The 17,681-nt window shown below is 39.4% G+C and overlaps 2 protein-coding genes across 2 annotated transcripts in view; both read left to right on the plus strand.

Annotated features, from left to right (window-relative positions):
* The window catches only part of KCTD9 (potassium channel tetramerization domain containing 9), a 54,183-nt gene extending 48,602 nt beyond the window's left edge, over positions 1-5,581 (plus strand). The window contains exons 10-12 of the mRNA XM_065879310.1: positions 2,557-2,662; positions 3,410-3,543; positions 5,358-5,581. Of these exons, the coding sequence (XP_065735382.1) occupies positions 2,557-2,662; positions 3,410-3,543; positions 5,358-5,474 (357 nt within the window). The 3' untranslated portion in view covers positions 5,475-5,581. The remainder of the gene's footprint in view (positions 1-2,556; positions 2,663-3,409; positions 3,544-5,357) is intronic.
* A 6,972-nt stretch (positions 5,582-12,553) lies between these two features.
* GNRH1 (gonadotropin releasing hormone 1) lies at positions 12,554-16,144 on the plus strand. The gene is made up of 3 exons (XM_065879467.1): positions 12,554-12,706; positions 14,364-14,459; positions 15,989-16,144. Exons 1-3 carry the CDS (start codon positions 12,554-12,556, stop codon positions 16,025-16,027), a joined length of 288 nt encoding a protein of 95 aa, XP_065735539.1. The 3' UTR covers positions 16,028-16,144.
* The last annotated feature ends 1,537 nt before the right edge of the window (positions 16,145-17,681 follow it).

Here is a 17,681-nt window from a genome sequence, read left to right on the forward strand (position 1 = left end):
CGGTTGGTATGGGATTTGATTATATTGTGAGTGCACCACTCCTACCATCTCATAGTTTCTTCCTTATGTCTTTGGATTTAGAGTATCTTTTTTTGGGTAGGTTTCAGTCTTTTTTATCACTGGTTGTTCAGCAGTTGTGATTTTGGTGTGCTCATGAGAAGAGGTGAGCTCAAGGTCCTTTCACTGGTCTCTCAATGGCCTATGTAATTTTATCTGATACATACTGAAGTGCTATAGAATTGCAAATTTAATTATTGATAAAAAATGGCTCATGTTGAGGAGCTGTTGCCCAGAGTGTGTGGGCTGTGAAAACTAATCGCTAATTGTCTTTGGCACTTGAAGATGACTGCTGATGAATGGCCGTACATATTGCAGTGTCCACAAAATATGATGTGTTCTAAGCACAAGATGCACCTAATGGTTCCACCCCTCTTGTTGAACTTCTCTCCTAATTTATCCCTCCCTCATGGGCTGTGAAACCTTTCCATAGGAACCCTCCAAGTCTGCTGTCGACCAAGGTGACCTCAGCTGTTATCCCAGTTACGTGGTCCGTGTCAGAGCTGCACCCTCTGTTCTGTCAGCATCCTTTAGAGTGTTTCCTCCATGTGCTCCAACTGCCATTTATTGACTTTAGTCTGCTTTGTAAAAGCTGGTATAATAATCCAGCTGTTATGAATCCATTGCACATTCCCAGTGCAAGACTTACAGTATGGTAAGAGCTGGAAGGGACCTTGATGGTCGAGTGTGACCCCATGTTACAGACTAAGAAACTGAAACCTGGAGACTTGCCGAAGCCCCAAAGCCTAGTTTGCCAGCAGTGTTAGAACTAGACTCTAAGCCGTGTATTTTCTTTTCCTTATGTCTTTTTTAAATGACTTTTTCCTTTGGAAAATATCAAACATAAACAAAAATGAGCTAGTATAATGAATCCCCCTTATATCTCCGTCCTCAGCTTCAGCAATATCAGTGTTTAAACAATCGTGTATTGTCTGTACCTCTCCAAAGATTATTTTACAGCAACTCATAATTTCACTTGTATTTATTTTATTTATCTCCTAAAGATAAGGGTCATTTTTAAAAACAGTCTTAATATCATTATCGTACTTTAAATAAACAGTAATAACCTAACTGCTTTCATCAAAACCCATTGCCCCTTGATATAGTAAATAGCCCAATTCTTACAGTTGCAATGCTGGTTTACTTAGGAGCTGAATTCTGAGGTCTCAGTGTTGGTGACCTGCTTTACCATTAGATAAATAGTGGGTGAAATGCTTTCTATGGTTGAAGACAGAAAACTTAACTTGAATTTCCTATGTATTTGTTTCTTTTTGAGATTCCACAGCATAGCCTTGAGTATAGAGCAGTACTTATATAATTACCTTGGAAACTTTTCATAATACTTACAGTCTGTTTTACCTGGGAGTATAACATAGGGAACCAGAGACATTTATTTTCAAGTTGTCGGCTTCCTGTCCTGTTATATTTTCAAGCACATAAAATCCAGTCGTCTTTGAGTTATGTTGGTCCTTCCAGGTCCTCATCGTCCTACCTGTCAGTCTGAGCTTCTGTACTACCTGGTATTAAAGTGCAGGCACAGATGGAAACGCACATGTGTTCGTCAGTTATCTGTGATTTGAAATGGCCTATAGCTTATCTCCCTTTCACTAGAATTGACTGTAGGGTGAATGAAATTACACTTACAAAACAAGGATTTTTCTTGTTAGGTATAGCTATCACATAACTTGATCAGCCTTTGGATTTTAGAGTTCTTACAGTTATCATTTATGTTGTGCCTTACAGTTTTTAAAACACCTTTACAGATAGCTTCCTGCCTAATAGTAGTTGTTAGAGTTCAGATCTGATGGCATTGAATCCTCCAAGACAAACTAGCATAATTTACAATTCTAACTTATATTTTCTGGCTTTTACCTCTTAACATCTTGTACTGTGGCTTGGGTGCTCAGGATTGACAATGTGGTTTAGCAGCAACATTGCTGGTTGGTACAGAAAGACCCTACAAACAACTTGGTGGTGTTTGTAGCTAGATGATGCCTTTCATTACTGGCCTTAGCAGTCTGGCCTTTGAAAAGAAGGTAGTGGTAGCATTGTTGAGCATCAAGAATTTCATTGATTGATTCCTACAATAATAAGGAAGGAGAAAATCCATACCTCTAACAAGTTTCTTCACCCAGACATTTCAACTGTCACATTGTCATGGCCTGGGCTGTTTATAAAAACAGAAATAGGGATGTCATGGTCCAGACTCCTCAGCTTCTTTATCTAAACTCTTTAAGTTTCATGTAAAGCAGGAATGCTGTTGTTTATTTGCCTTTTGTTTCTTTTAAAACAACTATTTTTTAAAAGCATTTCTCAGTTTTTATTGGGTTCAATTGGAAAAGTCTTTATTGTAAACAGAAACTAATTGATTGTAAGTGTATCAAACTGAGCTTTTTTTTTCCCCTCCTTTTTTTTTCTTTTACTGTTTGAGCCAATTTTTTCTATTCCAAACAAAATTCTGAACCTTAATACATGGACATTTCTCTTTTCCTTTGCCAGTGTGCAAATCTCCAGGGAGTCAAGATGCTCTGTTCTAATGCAGAAGGAGCATCCCTGAAACTGTGCAATTTTGAAGATCCTTCTGGTCTTAAAGCCAATTTAGAAGGTGAGATTCTATCTATAATTACCTTCTCTAAGGTAAAAACACACTGTTACGTAAGTAAAAAGCCCTGCAAAACAATTGTTACTGCTAAAACATGACAACCGTAGGGATGTAGATTTCTTCTGTCTTATACGTAGAGAATTTGCAAAGGGATTAAGCCATTGCTTGGTCTTAGTCCTGGTGACCAACATGCTGAACTTGGGAAATGTGGCCTCCAATGTTTAAGGAGGCTTCAGTTGGAGAATTAAGTATCAACATCTTAAACTTTCAAACAGAACAGCATAGCCTTACATGGACCAAAATTAAGAAATTCAGTTTGCATATAGCCAGGCAGTTTTTTGTCATTTTTGGATATAATATTTTGTTTATGAATTCCTTATTGCTTTGTTGTGTCCATGAACTGGTCAATTCATTTATTTGTATATTTAGAAGACACAGTACTTATCTTCACTGCCATGAACTTTCCAGGGCATATTTAAAAGTGCTAATTATCATAAGGCCGAATTTAATTCCTCCATCAAAAATACAGACTAAAACATGAATGCTTAATTCATAGTGTAAGCAAACAAATTGTTAACAAAGAACTCTTTATATATGTATGTTGGCTGAGAGACAGATTTATAATTCAGTCATTTCCAAAGGATCCAGAGGTCATCATTCACCTCTATTATACGTCACCTTGCATCTTTTGAAGATACATGACTATAAATATTTTCAAGTTCAACTATGCCTAAAATGTACTCCCTTTAGGTGCTAATCTGAAAGGTGTGGATATGGAAGGAAGTCAAATGACAGGAATTAACCTGCGAGTTGCTACCTTAAAAAATGCAAAGTTGAAGAACTGTAACCTCAGAGGAGCGACTCTGGCAGGAACTGATTTGGAGGTGAGTCAGCAAGTTGAAAGAGTTTTTATTAATCTAGAATTACTGAGTAGCTCCTGCGAAATGTATTGAGATCATAAACAAAGTAATTGGCTGGTCAAAACTGCCAGGTAACATGCCAGCCCAGCTGAAGGGATGCTTTCCTTTCAATTGCTTGTTTAAACAAATTTGAATTCCAGAGTAGGATCCGGTCACCTGAGTTACAGATGCCAGGTTCAGATTTGAAGACTCCATCTGGCATTCAGTCTGAGCTGATTTCATTTCTCCTCTTCTCCTTGGGTCTCCCTCAAGTAGATACATTTGATAGATGCTTTTTTAATCCAGTTGACTGTGGTTTCCTTAAATTTTAATTCCAAACAGAATTTAATTGGGCCAGATTATTTCTTGAACTACTTGAGAAATTGAAATGACATCTGTGTTTGAAATCAGGTTCAGGGAAGGCCTGTTCTAAATCGGCATCATATTTTTTGAATCTCAACCTGAGATTTTCATTCTGTCCGGTCACCTTTTTCATCAGTATTGTCTTGTATGTATCATCTTGATTGGCAGATTTAGCGGGCAGACTCCAGAGCTGTTAATAGGTCTGTATCATCGCTCTCTGGTAGCTCTTTCTGCAACAGTGGGCATGTTCTGTGACTCTGCTGTCAGTCCAGCAACCACCAGCCACCTATGGCTCCTGAGCTTTTAAAATGTGGCCAGTGCCACTGAGAGATGGATTTTTTAAATTGTATTTAATTTTAATTCATTTAAACATAAGCTGCTATATGTGGCTGGGACTATCGTATTGAACAGTACAGCCCTATACAAGAAAACCTGGCATAGATTGGATTGTAGAGACTAGCGCGTCAACGTTTAGCTTGCTGTCGAGTTTTTTAAATGTTTTCGCCTTGTTCTCTTGATAGGTCTTAGCAGCGTAGTAGCAGGCCCCATTAACCTTAAAGGCAAAAAGAACCAGCCTAAGACTGAAGGTATAAACCTATTATAAGCACCATTATTTAGTTTTTTATTACGTGTTACTGTCACCTATGATGATGATTGTTTTTCCTTGGTTTGAGTTAGCATGTAGTCAATGCGGTTAAACAGCAAAAAGCTTCTCTTTATCCAGCTGATTGCAAAGACTAATCAGGTTGACTGTTGGGGCAGCTGCTGACAGGTTATGTGCAGTCACCCTTCTCTCTAACCATTGTCCCCACCATCCCCAGGGATGTAGGACTTATCCAAAATCCCTGTCTCATCTGTCACTCCCTGATCTCAAGGGAAATTTGAAAGCAGTTCCCACTTACGGTGGTGGTTACACTGCTGTATACATTTATTAAAACTCATTGAACTGTACACATAATTTGGGGGTTGAAAAGAGGTAATTCCTTGCTCTAAGAGTGTTAGGGTTGAAGGAGAATCTATTATGCGATTTAATGAAGTGAAATCCCTTTCTCTCAGATTTTTTTTTTACACAGTCTTCCCCACCCCCTCGCTCCCATGCCTTGCATTATTATTGTTCATGGATTGTTTAGATACTTTTTACTACATTGGAGTCCATTCTGGATTTTAAATGCCTAAAACACAGAAGGGACATGCTTCGTCATTAACTTTTGTTTATACATATTGACAGTGGTCAGCCTGAGCATCAACTAGAGAGAGTAAATACAGAGAGAAGAAAATATGACTTTCTTCTAAAATTTCTGGAAGTTCTCCAGAAATAACTGAGTTTTATTATACAGGAACATTTTCCTAATACGCCCCAGGAATCACTTTGAGAGGGAACAGATAAGGCCTTAAATCTGTCTATTACTTCCAAGAATATTGTTTTTGTCCTACAGAACTGCGACCTGTCTGGGTGTGACCTTCAAGAAGCCAACCTGAGGGGTTCCAACGTGAAGGGCGCCATCTTTGAAGAGATGCTGACACCACTACATATGTCACAAAGCGTCAGATGAGAATCCTAGGGATGGAGGAAGATGCCGAAGATGAGAAATGCTCTCCGTATCACTTTTCTTTCTCCACCCGCTCAGCTGTCTGGAAGAAATAACACTGGAAGGGAATTAAAAAAAAAAAAAAACATGTAGAGGATTATGCTTGTTCTCAGAGGTGCGTAAGGGAAAAAAGTGACTTTTTTTTCCACATTCTGATTTTAACAGAGAAGCACTATTTAGTAGACGTAGGGAAGCTAGATTAGATTGCTGCCTTTTGAGTGGAGTTAGGGGGATTTGCCTGGCTTTGTGACCAGGAATAGTATCTATTATATTTGCTTTTAAATAGGCATGATGTGGAAATACCATCTTGGTTTGAAATGCATTTGAAGATTTTAATTTTTGAAAAGCACAACATATGCAATTATATTTATTGAATCTTTAGATGCAGTATGGATATTTAAATTGTGAAACTTTATGACAATTTTGAAAAGGTTGTTCAGGTTTATAAATATCAGTAGCTTTAGTGATGCCTCCCCTACTTTAAATACCTGTCACACCGTGTGAATATGGTGAGATCAGACTCCCCAAGGCTTTCAGGTTCATTTTTTTTTTCTTTAAGAACAAAACATTAGCTAAATTAAAGAAATCCTCTGTTACTGATTGAGACAGAGTGGAAGGAAAGAGATATTGTTGTCCATCCTTGTCAGCTTAAGTAACAGTGGAACTTTCCAAATGGAGGAAGGATTTACCTACAGCTACAACTTTTGAATGAGCATTCCTTAGGATTTCATTCTTAGCAAGTTCCACTCAACGCCAGACCAGGCAATTTTATCTATTTACACTGCTAGCCTAGTTTCCTCCTGTAGAGTCAAAACAAGCATAGGAGAATAGTTCTGAACCAAAAAACCAAGGTGCATGATTAACGTTCATTTAATTCAAATGCTAAATAGTTTAAACAGGGCCAGCTCGGAAACAGGTATTAAATCCCAATCCACTGCAGTCAGCTATAAAATATGAATGAATATGGTAAATTCACCTTTTAGAAGTCAACATAATATAATTGCAGCTCAAAACCCTACAACGGGGAATGAGGACTTTTAAACTGACAGTTTGACTACAGCTATCAAAAAACTTAAATGAAAATAAAGGCATTTGACTGGTCCAAGATGTAATACCAATAAGTCAGCACCTGTGGTTCTTATATTTCTGGTTTCTTTTGTTTTAATAAATTTTAGCCTGGCTTTTTTGAGTCATTATCTCTGCAGCAGCAGGGGCAGGGCCTGTACTTCCTTACCAGTAACCGGTGTCCTATGTCTACCCCAAGAGCAGGGATGTTAAGCTGTGTCCAAATGGGTTCTGAATTCTACAGACTCATCGGTTTGAGGCAAGGAATCATTAAAAACCACTTTGTCTCCTTTGGGAGAATGACATGTCTTCAATATTTACGTAGCTTATTCTTCTATATAAACATATGCAAAGCTTTCCTTAACAGTAAAGGGTATATATGCATAGTGGGAGGAGGTCAGACCTTTACAGGTGAAGGAAAGCAACTTCAGAAATGAATTATTTTCTTTGCTTTATTATTTTTACCAAGACAGAGAAGTATTGTATTGAGAGATATCTATTTTCGTAATCAATATGTGCCTAAATTATATTTAAATCATTTCACTCTGTACTATATTTTCAATAATTATAGACTGTGTTGTTCATCCACTTAAGGGTACATCTGTAGACATAACCTAAGACTGCAGAAGAATCTGAAAGATCCAAACACAGTATGCTTAAAAAATACAGATTTTGGATCTAATGTATACTGCATTAATAAACGACGTAAAATGTTGAAAAGGAGTTTCTTGTCTTGCTTTTGAAAATCAGAACTTTCCAAATTTACTTACATTTCTTCAATATGTGTTGAAGACCAGCCCCAAGGGTCTGGGTGGAAAAGGAAGAACGTGCCGTTAAAGTTATTTCTTTAAGCATGGTTATCTTATGATCCTCCTCTTAAAATCCACCATTCTAACAACACAAAGAAAAACATTTCATTAACGCTTAACGAAAGAAAATACTGTCTTCCAATAATTCAATTTTTGTGTTTCTCTTTAGTTGATGAACATTATTACCAGCTAGCTTTTATTAGGATGGTTACGTATTGATACATTGCCCCTAAAATGTTCTAGCCTGACAACCAGAAGAAAGAAGTTTAAGAAGGAAGGGAAGTTTCAAAATAGTAAAAACTTCCATTGACCAGAGCAATGAAACATGACTGTACACATAGGTTAAAAACACAATTGTTGGAGGAGGGGTGGGGAAGGGCTAGAAAAGGGTTTAAACCTAAATTAGCTAATTATCTACACTGAGAAAATTCAGAACTCACGTAACTGTTCAGAGCAATACATATTCTGTAATATAGTCTAGTCTTTTAACTATAATTTCAAAGCCATTTTAGTAGGAAATATTGTAAATTCATTTTCTTATGAAGTTTACCGTCATAAATCAAGACTTGGGGTGTTTTCTCCAACTGTTCATTTCATGAATTGGAAGTAAATCTACCGCAAGTCAACCTTAAATCATCTTTAATATATGAAAAGCCCTAGAATTTTTTTAAATCTCCAAGGAAGTATTATCATCTTTAAAATGTACAACTCTAAAAGCAGTTACATTACTTTTGGTATAAAGTAGCTTATGCAAGGATTAATTCTCCAAAACCCTTTCACAACCTTAGATATGTCAGCAGGAGTTCATGAGTCCTTCCTGCTGAGATTTTACATTAGGACAAAGAAGGTTTCCATCTGTCATTCAGCAAGATTACTAAACCATTATTGTTACATTTTAATAATTTTGAGGGTTTGTTTTTTTAATGCTAAAAATGGGGCCATTTTCCCTCTAAAGCCATACTTTAAAATTTAGGAAATTTCTAAATTTAGGGGAAAAGTATAACTATAAAATCCAAATATTTAAACCCAATTAACTAAATTCAGCTTCCTGGTAAATGGATCTATCCTTGGAACTGTGAAAAGGATCAAAATTTGTCACCAAACCTCCACATTCCATTAATTGCATATTTGTTTGATATCCTATTTGGTGATGTAGAAAATAAATTTGGCCTTTGCCCTTGAGATCTATGACAATGCTAAGGCAGGCTTCAAGGGCATGAAGCATACTGGATGAATTCACAGACCATGTGGCTGTGTTCATGTAAAAATTTCAAAGCATTTTTCAAAGATTTAATACCAACTAATAGAAATAAGCTACCAGAAATGCAGGGATGCTTAACCAGAGATAAGTGATTAACATGACAATAAGGGTCAGACGTCTCAACTCCGCTTTCATTACTCCTAACCAAAGACCACATCTGCTTAAGCAACACTGTTAGAAGCATATCTCTTTCAGCAAACATGAAATCAATTGGACAATTTAAACAAATATCGTTCAAACATAATGGACTCTTGTTGAAAACTAGCCTCTCATTACCTTTACAGTGAGATAAGTTTGCACTCCTCCGTGTCAGAATGGCGCTTATATTATTCAGTGTCTAAATGAGATAAAATCATTTAAATGAGATAAAGTCAATCACTTATGTTCTACTTTTTAATGCCCCCTCTATTGGCAATTATACTTTAAAGTTTATCCTCTTCAGAGGATCTGACAACCTCCACAGAGGTGGCTGGGCAAAGCAGGAGTTTATTTGGGTGGAACGACATTGCTCTTTATGCCAAGATCCTTGCAGATGTAATTATTTCACAGGACACTGGGCAACAACTGACTGGTTTAGCATCCTACTCGAGGAGAAATGCCAATCCTGGCTCTAAAATGAACACATATTCAGTTACTTTTAAACATTTTTCCGCTCAGCAAATGTAACAGGCCTTCCATCCAACTGTACATGAAGGTTTAATTCTGTGTCGGATAAAACATATCTTTGGACAGCGTCTGTGCGATTGTGCTGGGAGATGTTTACTAAGACCTTGAAAATAGTAGGGGAAGAGAATTTAATGGTTTAAATCAAACTGGTTTAAAGCCACCCTAGACTTTCTATGGAGTGGGATCTGACGGCAAAGACTTAAATTTTCTGTAATTTAAGAAAGAAGTATTAAAAGTCCACTTCCTTTGGAAAAAAAAAAACCCAACACATCTTTGATGCAGAAGTAGAGGAAACATTAGGTCTAACCTGGCTAAAAGGTCCTTACCTTTTATTCATTTATTCACACATTCATTCCAATCTATACTTATTGAATGCTGATTAAATGCTGGGGATTTTTAAATTATTTATTTATTTATTTGGCTACACCGGGTCTTAGCTGCGGCTCACGGGATCTTCCTTGCCACATGCGGGATCTAGTTCCCTCACCAGGGATCGAACCCAGCATGGAGTCTTAACCACTGGACCACAAGGGAAGTCCCTAAATGCTGGGATTTATTAACAGATGTTTAAATAAGATGGGATCCTTGACCATCATGAGTTACAGCCCAGGGGTAAATCAGGAAAGACAATCATGGATTCAAATAAATGTAATAAAGAGTAGTGGATCTCTCTCTTTTTTAAATGCTTGTACTGTGTAAATAAAACGTCCGAGGGCTCACCGCTGGGGTGAAACATATCTCTGTAAAATCTGGATCATGATATCCACTTTGCAGGACTGTAATAATGAAGCAGGTTAGTCTCATTCACATGCCAGATTATCTCTCATCTTTGTACTCCCATGACCGTTAGCACAGGGATTTGCATCTTTTAACTCAATAAGTATCTACTGAAATGAGTTGACATGGGCCTAAATCTACTCTAGATGGTTTTGCATTTAGCGGATTCTAACTACAGTGTTTCTCCTTACCTTTCTGATGCTGTATAAGGCTTTCAAGAAAGAAGATGTGGTATATATACACGATGGAGCATTACTCAGCCATAAAAAAGAATGAAATAATGCCATTTGCAGCAACATGGATGGACCTAGAGATGATCATACTAAGTGAAGTAAGCCAGACAGAGAAAGGCAAACATCATATGATACTGCTTATATGTGGAATCTTAAAAAAAAAAAAAAAAAAAAAAAAAAGATACAAATGAGCTTATTTACAAAACAAATAGAATCACAGACATGGAAAACAAATTTACAGTTACAAAAGGGAAAAGGGAGGGGAGGGATAAATTAGGAGTCTGAGATTAGTAGATACACCCTACTATATATAAAATAGATAAACAAGGTCCTACTGTATAGCACAGGGAACTATACTCAATATCTTGTAATAGCCTATAAGGGAAAAGACCTGAAAAATAAGTTACACATATGTGTGTGTGTGTGAGAGAGAGAGAGAATCACTTTGCTGTACACCTGAAACTAACAGAACATTGTAACTCAACTGTACTTCAATTTTAAAAACTAAGTAAATTAAATAAATAAAAAATAAGTCAAGGAGGAAACCTGGAGGGTAGCAGACTGGGGAATTTTCAAACTCAACGCCACCTACTTTAGAGATCCTATATGGGCTTGGAATAGTACCAATAATCACTTATTGCCTATAAATCAGCTCCTTTTAACACACGAGGAATCTAAGAGCTGAGACCAGATCCCAGGCATCCTGACTCAACCTCTACAATTACTGCACGGCCTCCTCCGTGAAAGTTTTTATGTGTGCGTTTAACATGACATTCTAAGACAGCTATTTTCCTTGAACTCTTGATATGTCTGTCAGTTTCCTCAAGGGGATCCTACCTAGCTAGATTTTAATTGCTTTGAATTGTGGCCTCAGCTATAGTAGTCTTAGCTGAGGTTTTAATGGCCAAGATTTAAGTAAATTTAACAGATAACACCAGTGGGTGTTCCAATTACATACAACATTAAGGGCTTTATGTGAGGCTTAAAAAGTATTTACTATTAAAAATAAAATAAAAGTCCACGTGCTGTGCAATTAACCAGCAGGGAAGATTTCAGCGTCCTGGAAAAGTTTCATATAAAAAGGAAGCTAGAAAAATGAAAAGTCAGATTCAACACACTCCAAAGGAAGCTTGGGATTTCGGGGGACTCTTTGCTCTGAGACAGGTAAAATGCTTTGTATTTCTAGCACTGTTTGTAGACTGCATGCTATTGTCTGTCTATAGGGCACTTTATAAGAGCTAGGGTTGGGGCTTCCCTGGTGGCGCAGTGGTTGAGAGTCCGCCTGCCGATGCAGGGGACACGGGTTCGTGCCCCAGTGTGGGAGGATCCCACATGCCGCGGAGCAGCTGGGCCCGTGAGCCATGGCAGCTGAGCTTACGCGTCCAGAGCCTGTACTCCGCAACGGAAGAGGCCACGGCAGTGAGAGGCCCGTGTACCGAAAAAAAGAAAAAAAAAAAAAAGAGCTAAGGCCACCTGGTGTCTAAAGAAACCTTGGCCTTCCTGATCCTTGTCACCTTCAGCCACAGAGATCCAGACTTTGGGGAATCAAAGCAGCTCATCAACCAATATTTGATTTTGTCTTTGGCCCCTTCCCCACCAGTGAAAATTCCTTTGTGAGAATTCCACATGTAATTCAATAATTCAAGGCTGCCTTGGCCACGGAGGCAGCTGGTGTGGAACCCCGTGCTTTGAAAAGCGTGGACTCCTCTCTCACACTCACAGATGGTCCAGCCAGCGGCAGTGTGTGGAAGACTAGAGGACAGATGCTCGGCAAAATGTAATTAGCACCATAGGGTAGCCATTTAATGTCAAGCAACTTATATTAGCCAGAGACTCCTAGTAGGAGCCCCTTTTCAGAGCAGATGGCCCGATTCTCTTTATCTCAGGACTGAAAACCAACCACGGGGCGGGACTGGGGAATCTGAAGACAAAAAGTGAATTTGATAAAGGAGGAATCCTGAGTTGTGGATAACCAAGTAAATAATACACATTAAAATAGTTTAGTTCTAAAAAAATAAAAGGTTTAGTTCAAAAAAGCACTCAACATGTGAGTTTAAAGGAGTGATTTTGTCCCCAGTGGCTAGGAAACTCAAGGCAAGCAAGTACCTGCATGTGAAAACCATAGATGACTCCCACTTCCGTCTTCTGCCGGGTTAGTGACACCAGTGTTAGGCTTTTCACCAAAGGAGTCTTGGCTCAACCCAGTCTGGGTCTATTTTTATGGTCGCATTGATGTTCCTCAGAATGGAGCCGAGTCCAAAACTTCTAGCTGGACTTATTCTGCTGACTCTCTGTGTGGTGGGATGCTCCAGCCAGCACTGGTCCTATGGATTACGCCCCGGAGGAAAGAGAAATGCTGAAAACGTGCTTGATTCTTTCCAAGAGGTAAGTTTCTCTGAGCTTCAAAATGAGACATGGCTTACGTGATGCAACTGAACGATGCCAACATCCTGCATGCGTCCAACAGTGCTACCGGTTCTTGGCTCCAACCTAGGTATTCCGGGGGTGATAAGGCACTTCCAAAGTCAAGTCCCATTCCTGCTTTCAATTCAGACAGGGACTAATGGGACAAAGAGCAGGAAAAATCCCCAGACCAATAAGCAAGCGCAAAGGGGTGTGTCGTACTCTGAGGATACAGGTTTGCCAAAGGAATTAGAAACAAGTGGACGGAGCCAAGGTCTCCTAGTACAAGATGATTCTTTGGGATTTGGAAAGAAAATCTTAGAACTCTGCCTATTTTTTTTTGTAATTTCATGTTTTAAAAATATCTGTGATATTAGGTCAGCAGTACATTTTTATAACATAAATAAGTATCCTTATCAAGGGTGCATGCTCTACAATTTTTTTTTTTTTTTTAAGATTTAATTTTATTTATTTTTGGCTGGGTTGGGTCTTCGTTGCTGCGTGCGGGCTTTCTCTAGTGGCAGCGAGTGGTCGTTGCGGTGCGTGGGCTTCCCGTTGTGGTGGCTTTTCTTGTTGAGGAGCACTTGCTCTAGGTGCGCGGGCTTCAGTAGTTGTGGCTCATGGGCTCAGTAGTTGTGGCGCACGGGCTTAGTTGCTCCACGACATGTGGGATCTTCCCGGACCAGGGCTCGAACCCGTGTCCCCTGCATTGGCAGGCGGATTCTCAACCACTGCACCACCAGGGAAGTCCCTACAATTTCTTTTTAATGATATGGACACTCAAGCAAAGAAGTTGGAGGTCCCTAGAGGAGAGGAGTTAGCAAGCTCAAGAAGACAAAATACATTCTGGAAAATATGCTGGATTTGATTCCATAGAAATTAGTTTTCAGTTCTAGTACCAGAACTGACACAGGTACTTGGGTTTTTTAATCTATAAAATGTGACTTCTTGGGGCCATGTGAGGATCACATGAGCGAAACCATATATCCTGGCTGCTTAATCCAAAAAAATGTCAGTGGATAAATGAAAGACAGTTGTTATTGTTTTTTAAGTTAATGGGAAAAGAACCAGGCCCTAAAGGATGAATGATTCAGGGCTGGACACTCAATATAGAGCTGAGAATGGGAAACATAGCTAGAGAAACTTAAAACCATTTAGTTTTCACTGAAAAGAAATATCTCATTTTGGAGAAATAATAAAGATAATTTAGTATGAAACAAAGAAGCCCAGAATCTGACATCCCCTCTCCACAGACTATATGTGAAGCAACTCTCTTCTAACTAGGACATATTTAGTAAAAACTTGAAAATAAGATCAACCTTCGTCAAAACTATAAGCTCTTGCATTTTTTTGTATACCATCCCGTCATGAGGCTTGAAGTGCTTCATTCTCATCAACTGTAGGGAGACAAATATCCTCTCTCCTTATTATGGCCCATTTCCTCCAGAACTGCACACCGATCTGTAGAAGTGTCTGACAGCATTTCTATGATCTTTTAAAGTCTCCATCCCAAGTCTCAGCGTTCTCAGTCCCACAACCCCCTTGACTTCACTTCCCACACACAGCTTTTGGTGGAAATGGAAAATACCACTTCACGTCTGTATCTCCATCTCCAAGAATCACATTCTTGTTTTTGCAGATAGCCAAAGAGGTGGATCAACCAGCAGAACCTCAGCGCTTTGAGTGCACCATACACCAGCGCCGTTCTCCACTCGGGGACCTGAAAGGAGCTCTGGTGAGTTACAGGGTTAATAACATGGAGCTTTAGAGATGGATGGGCCCTGGGCACCACCACTTTGGTCGTCCACTTAGGACAACCATCTCTAGCTACTGCAGGGCTTACCTTCCTGACTGCCTGAATTCCTCCTGTACTGGGCCCTTGCCATTCCATAACACCCCTTTTCAGTGGTTAGACAGTAATAATGATTGGAACCCTTTTTCTTTTTTTCTTAAATTGAAATCTCTTTGGGACCTTTATCTATTAATCTCAGCTCTAGCCTATGGGATGACTGACAAAACAAGTTTCTTCCCACTGCTACATGTCAGTTCTTCAAGTATGTTCATCAAACTCTCTAGACTATTCTTCTCTAGACTAATCCACACCTCTCCACTGGATTCTTCAACAGTTCTTGGTATAACACGGTTCTCCCTGGGAAATGTAGAAATCAAAAATGGTGCTCTAATTAATTTTCTTTCTCTTTGGAATAAAAACTCCCAAACTAGTAAATTTATAATTCAGAGCCACAGATTTGACTTCCAGTTTTCTGACTGGACAATACTAATTTTCCAAATTCCCACCCAAGATGGAACTCTACTAACCCAATGTAGGTTTTTGATTTTAAAAAATGTATAAAGAGAACTCAATATAGAAATTGAAACCTGAATTCAATTCTGATGTTCTCTGAGCTCCATGGTCCACTTATTTACAGCAGTTAGAAGGCATTACAGTTAATTTTCAGCTATGCCCAGAAGCAGAAAAAGCCTGAATATGTCATATACAAAGATGAGCAATCGTTTTTATTTTCTCCATTGACTTCAATTTCTACACCCATAGGACAGAGAAAAAGTGGACAGACATACTTATTTCCTTTCTTTTTCTAATCCTGTTTACCTCATGATAAAACTAATAGCAAGGAATGAAATTATCCAAACATGACATTAGAAAGACAGAATTGAGGCAAAGACTGGATTCATAGCAGATGGACGGGGACTTCCCTGGTGGTCCAGTGGTAAAGAATCTGACTTCCAATGCAGGGGACGTGGGTTCAATCCCTGGTTGGGGAACTAAGATCCCACATGCCTCAGGGCAACTAAGCCCGCGTGTCACAACTATTGAGCTCGCTCACCTCAACTAGAGCCCGTGTGCTGCAAACTACAGAGCCCACGTGCTCTGGAGCCTGCACGTCACAACTAGAGAGAGAAAACCCGCACACCACAACTAGAGAGAAGCCCACGCGCTGCAACAGAGATCCCATATGCCGCAACTAAGACCCAACGCAGCCATTAAAAAAAAAAAAAAACACAAAGGATCAGACCTTTTTTCACCTCTGTCCTCACATCCTACCTTTAAACTATTAATGTAGATATTATGCTTATTAAACGACTTATAAAGACATGATCTAGCTCTCCAGCACTTTCTAGTGTGCAAAAACAAATCGATCTATTCTTTCTATATCAATAGTTCAGAAATTAAAATGTTCAAACATAATGAAACTCAGCTCAGAAAAGCAACATTAATATATTTGCTACTCACATATTTTTCAGGAAAGTCTGATCGAAGAGGAAACTGGGCCGAAGATGTAAATCCACTGGACCAGAAAAATTGACAACACAAGTGTAATTCTGACTTTGAAATCTGTGACCCATTTAATATCTGTAAATTGTGTGAATTTCAGAAATTCTCATGCCAGGTTGCACATGATGAAGGACTGTGTTGGGAATAAAGTGGCATAAATGTGAAGTCTTTCTCTAACCTCAGAACTCTGGTCGGGGTGGGACATTGTAAGCCCCCAAGTGTGTCGACAGGGGGCAGAGGACAGGAGAGATAACGCAAAGGCACCGTTATTGTTGACTAAAGGAATCTCATGGCTCACTTCCACCACCACCAACCTGCACCCTGAACCCACAGGACAATTGGTCCCTGGCCAATACTGAGTCAATCCAGTTTTCTATGGGGTGGTAGCTTTCTCTTTGACCATACCCTACAGAAGCAAGATAGGGCCATGGCCAAAGCTTCCCCTCCAGATTGTCTCTAATCTCTTTGAAAGTCAACCGGAACCTGAGAGAGGCCTTGGGGAAAGGAGGCCTCGTCCAATGCTCCTTCCGGCTCCACGTGGTCCCTCCAAGGTCATCAGAGCGAGCGGTGCACACTGAGGTTTGGACCAAGGCCTAAACATAATAGCATTCACCTGTCTGAGCTTTTTGGTATTTCTCTTAAGAAACATATGGATTGTAGTCAGCTGAAGACAGGATTCAGGCGTTCCCGTGTCCCCTGGTCAAACAGCACGGCCACCGCTCATTCTCCAGCATGGGCTAGACAGATGCATAAATATTTTCATTAACGCTTGTATCGGCCTTGGAAAGTAGATATTGTCTTCCCTTTAAAATGAGGAAACCAGAGCTCCGAGAGTTTACGAGACCCACCTGGTTCTGCTGGGTTCCAAGGTCAAGTGCTCCTGTATTGCACTATGATGACAGCCAATGAGCTTGGGCTTGGAAGCCCAGTTATTTGGTTACTGGGGCTCATGTGTCAACTTAGTTTTCCTGGTGACCATTTCTCCATGATGTCCCAGACACTATGACACTAGCTTTCTCATTTATTCTCATAATTCCCCAGTGGCTATGAGGCCATTTGAAAAACCCAAATCTCAGATAACTTGCCTGATGTCACAGCAACAAATTGTGCCTCTATTTGCACGGCAAAGGTCTAAGCCTTTTTTCCTCTTTTAATCAGAAAGATGGAGCCTTCTTCCACCCCTTCAAAAAAGGGCAGGACTTGTGCTAAGGAATTGGAACAGGGGTCAGAAACATTCCACAGGAGAGAAAACCCTTACTTTTTAAAGCATATACTTACTACCATACAACAGATTTCCCAAGTATCTCCTATTGAGGAATCTCTAAAACTGAATCAAAGAACTACCTCAATTTCATTTTAATAAAATTAAGCAGTCATGTGGTTTACAATCTACCTTATGTTTCTTTATGGAACAAAAGGCAAACCTGCATTATTTCATTAATCAATACTTACAAGGCAGAATAAGGGGCTCAAAGTCGCCAATCACTCAGGAACTATTTCTGTTTTTATAAAAACAATCTTTGCGTTAGTTAACACATCACAAGAGGAAGGCCACACACCCATTTATTTAATACATCCTGTTGGGAACATCAGCTTTCCTTCACCAGAGCGTGTCTTTGGGACAATTTCTTCGGAGGTAGCTGTGGGCCTCTCTGACTGGGA

Source organism: Phocoena phocoena, chromosome 6, assembly GCF_963924675.1.
Source record: "Phocoena phocoena chromosome 6, mPhoPho1.1, whole genome shotgun sequence".
NCBI lineage: Eukaryota > Metazoa > Chordata > Mammalia > Artiodactyla > Phocoenidae > Phocoena > Phocoena phocoena.

Excerpts from the sequence above, each read along its gene's own strand:
- GNRH1 (XM_065879467.1), top strand. The coding sequence starts at position 12,554 with ATGTTCCTCAGAATGGAGCCGAGTCCAAAACTTCTAGCTGGACTTATT. Across the intron at positions 12,707-14,363 it reads TGCTTGATTCTTTCCAAGAG|ATAGCCAAAGAGGTGGATCA; the intron begins GTAAGTTTCTCT and ends TTGTTTTTGCAG. Across the intron at positions 14,460-15,988 it reads GGGACCTGAAAGGAGCTCTG|GAAAGTCTGATCGAAGAGGA; the intron begins GTGAGTTACAGG and ends CATATTTTTCAG.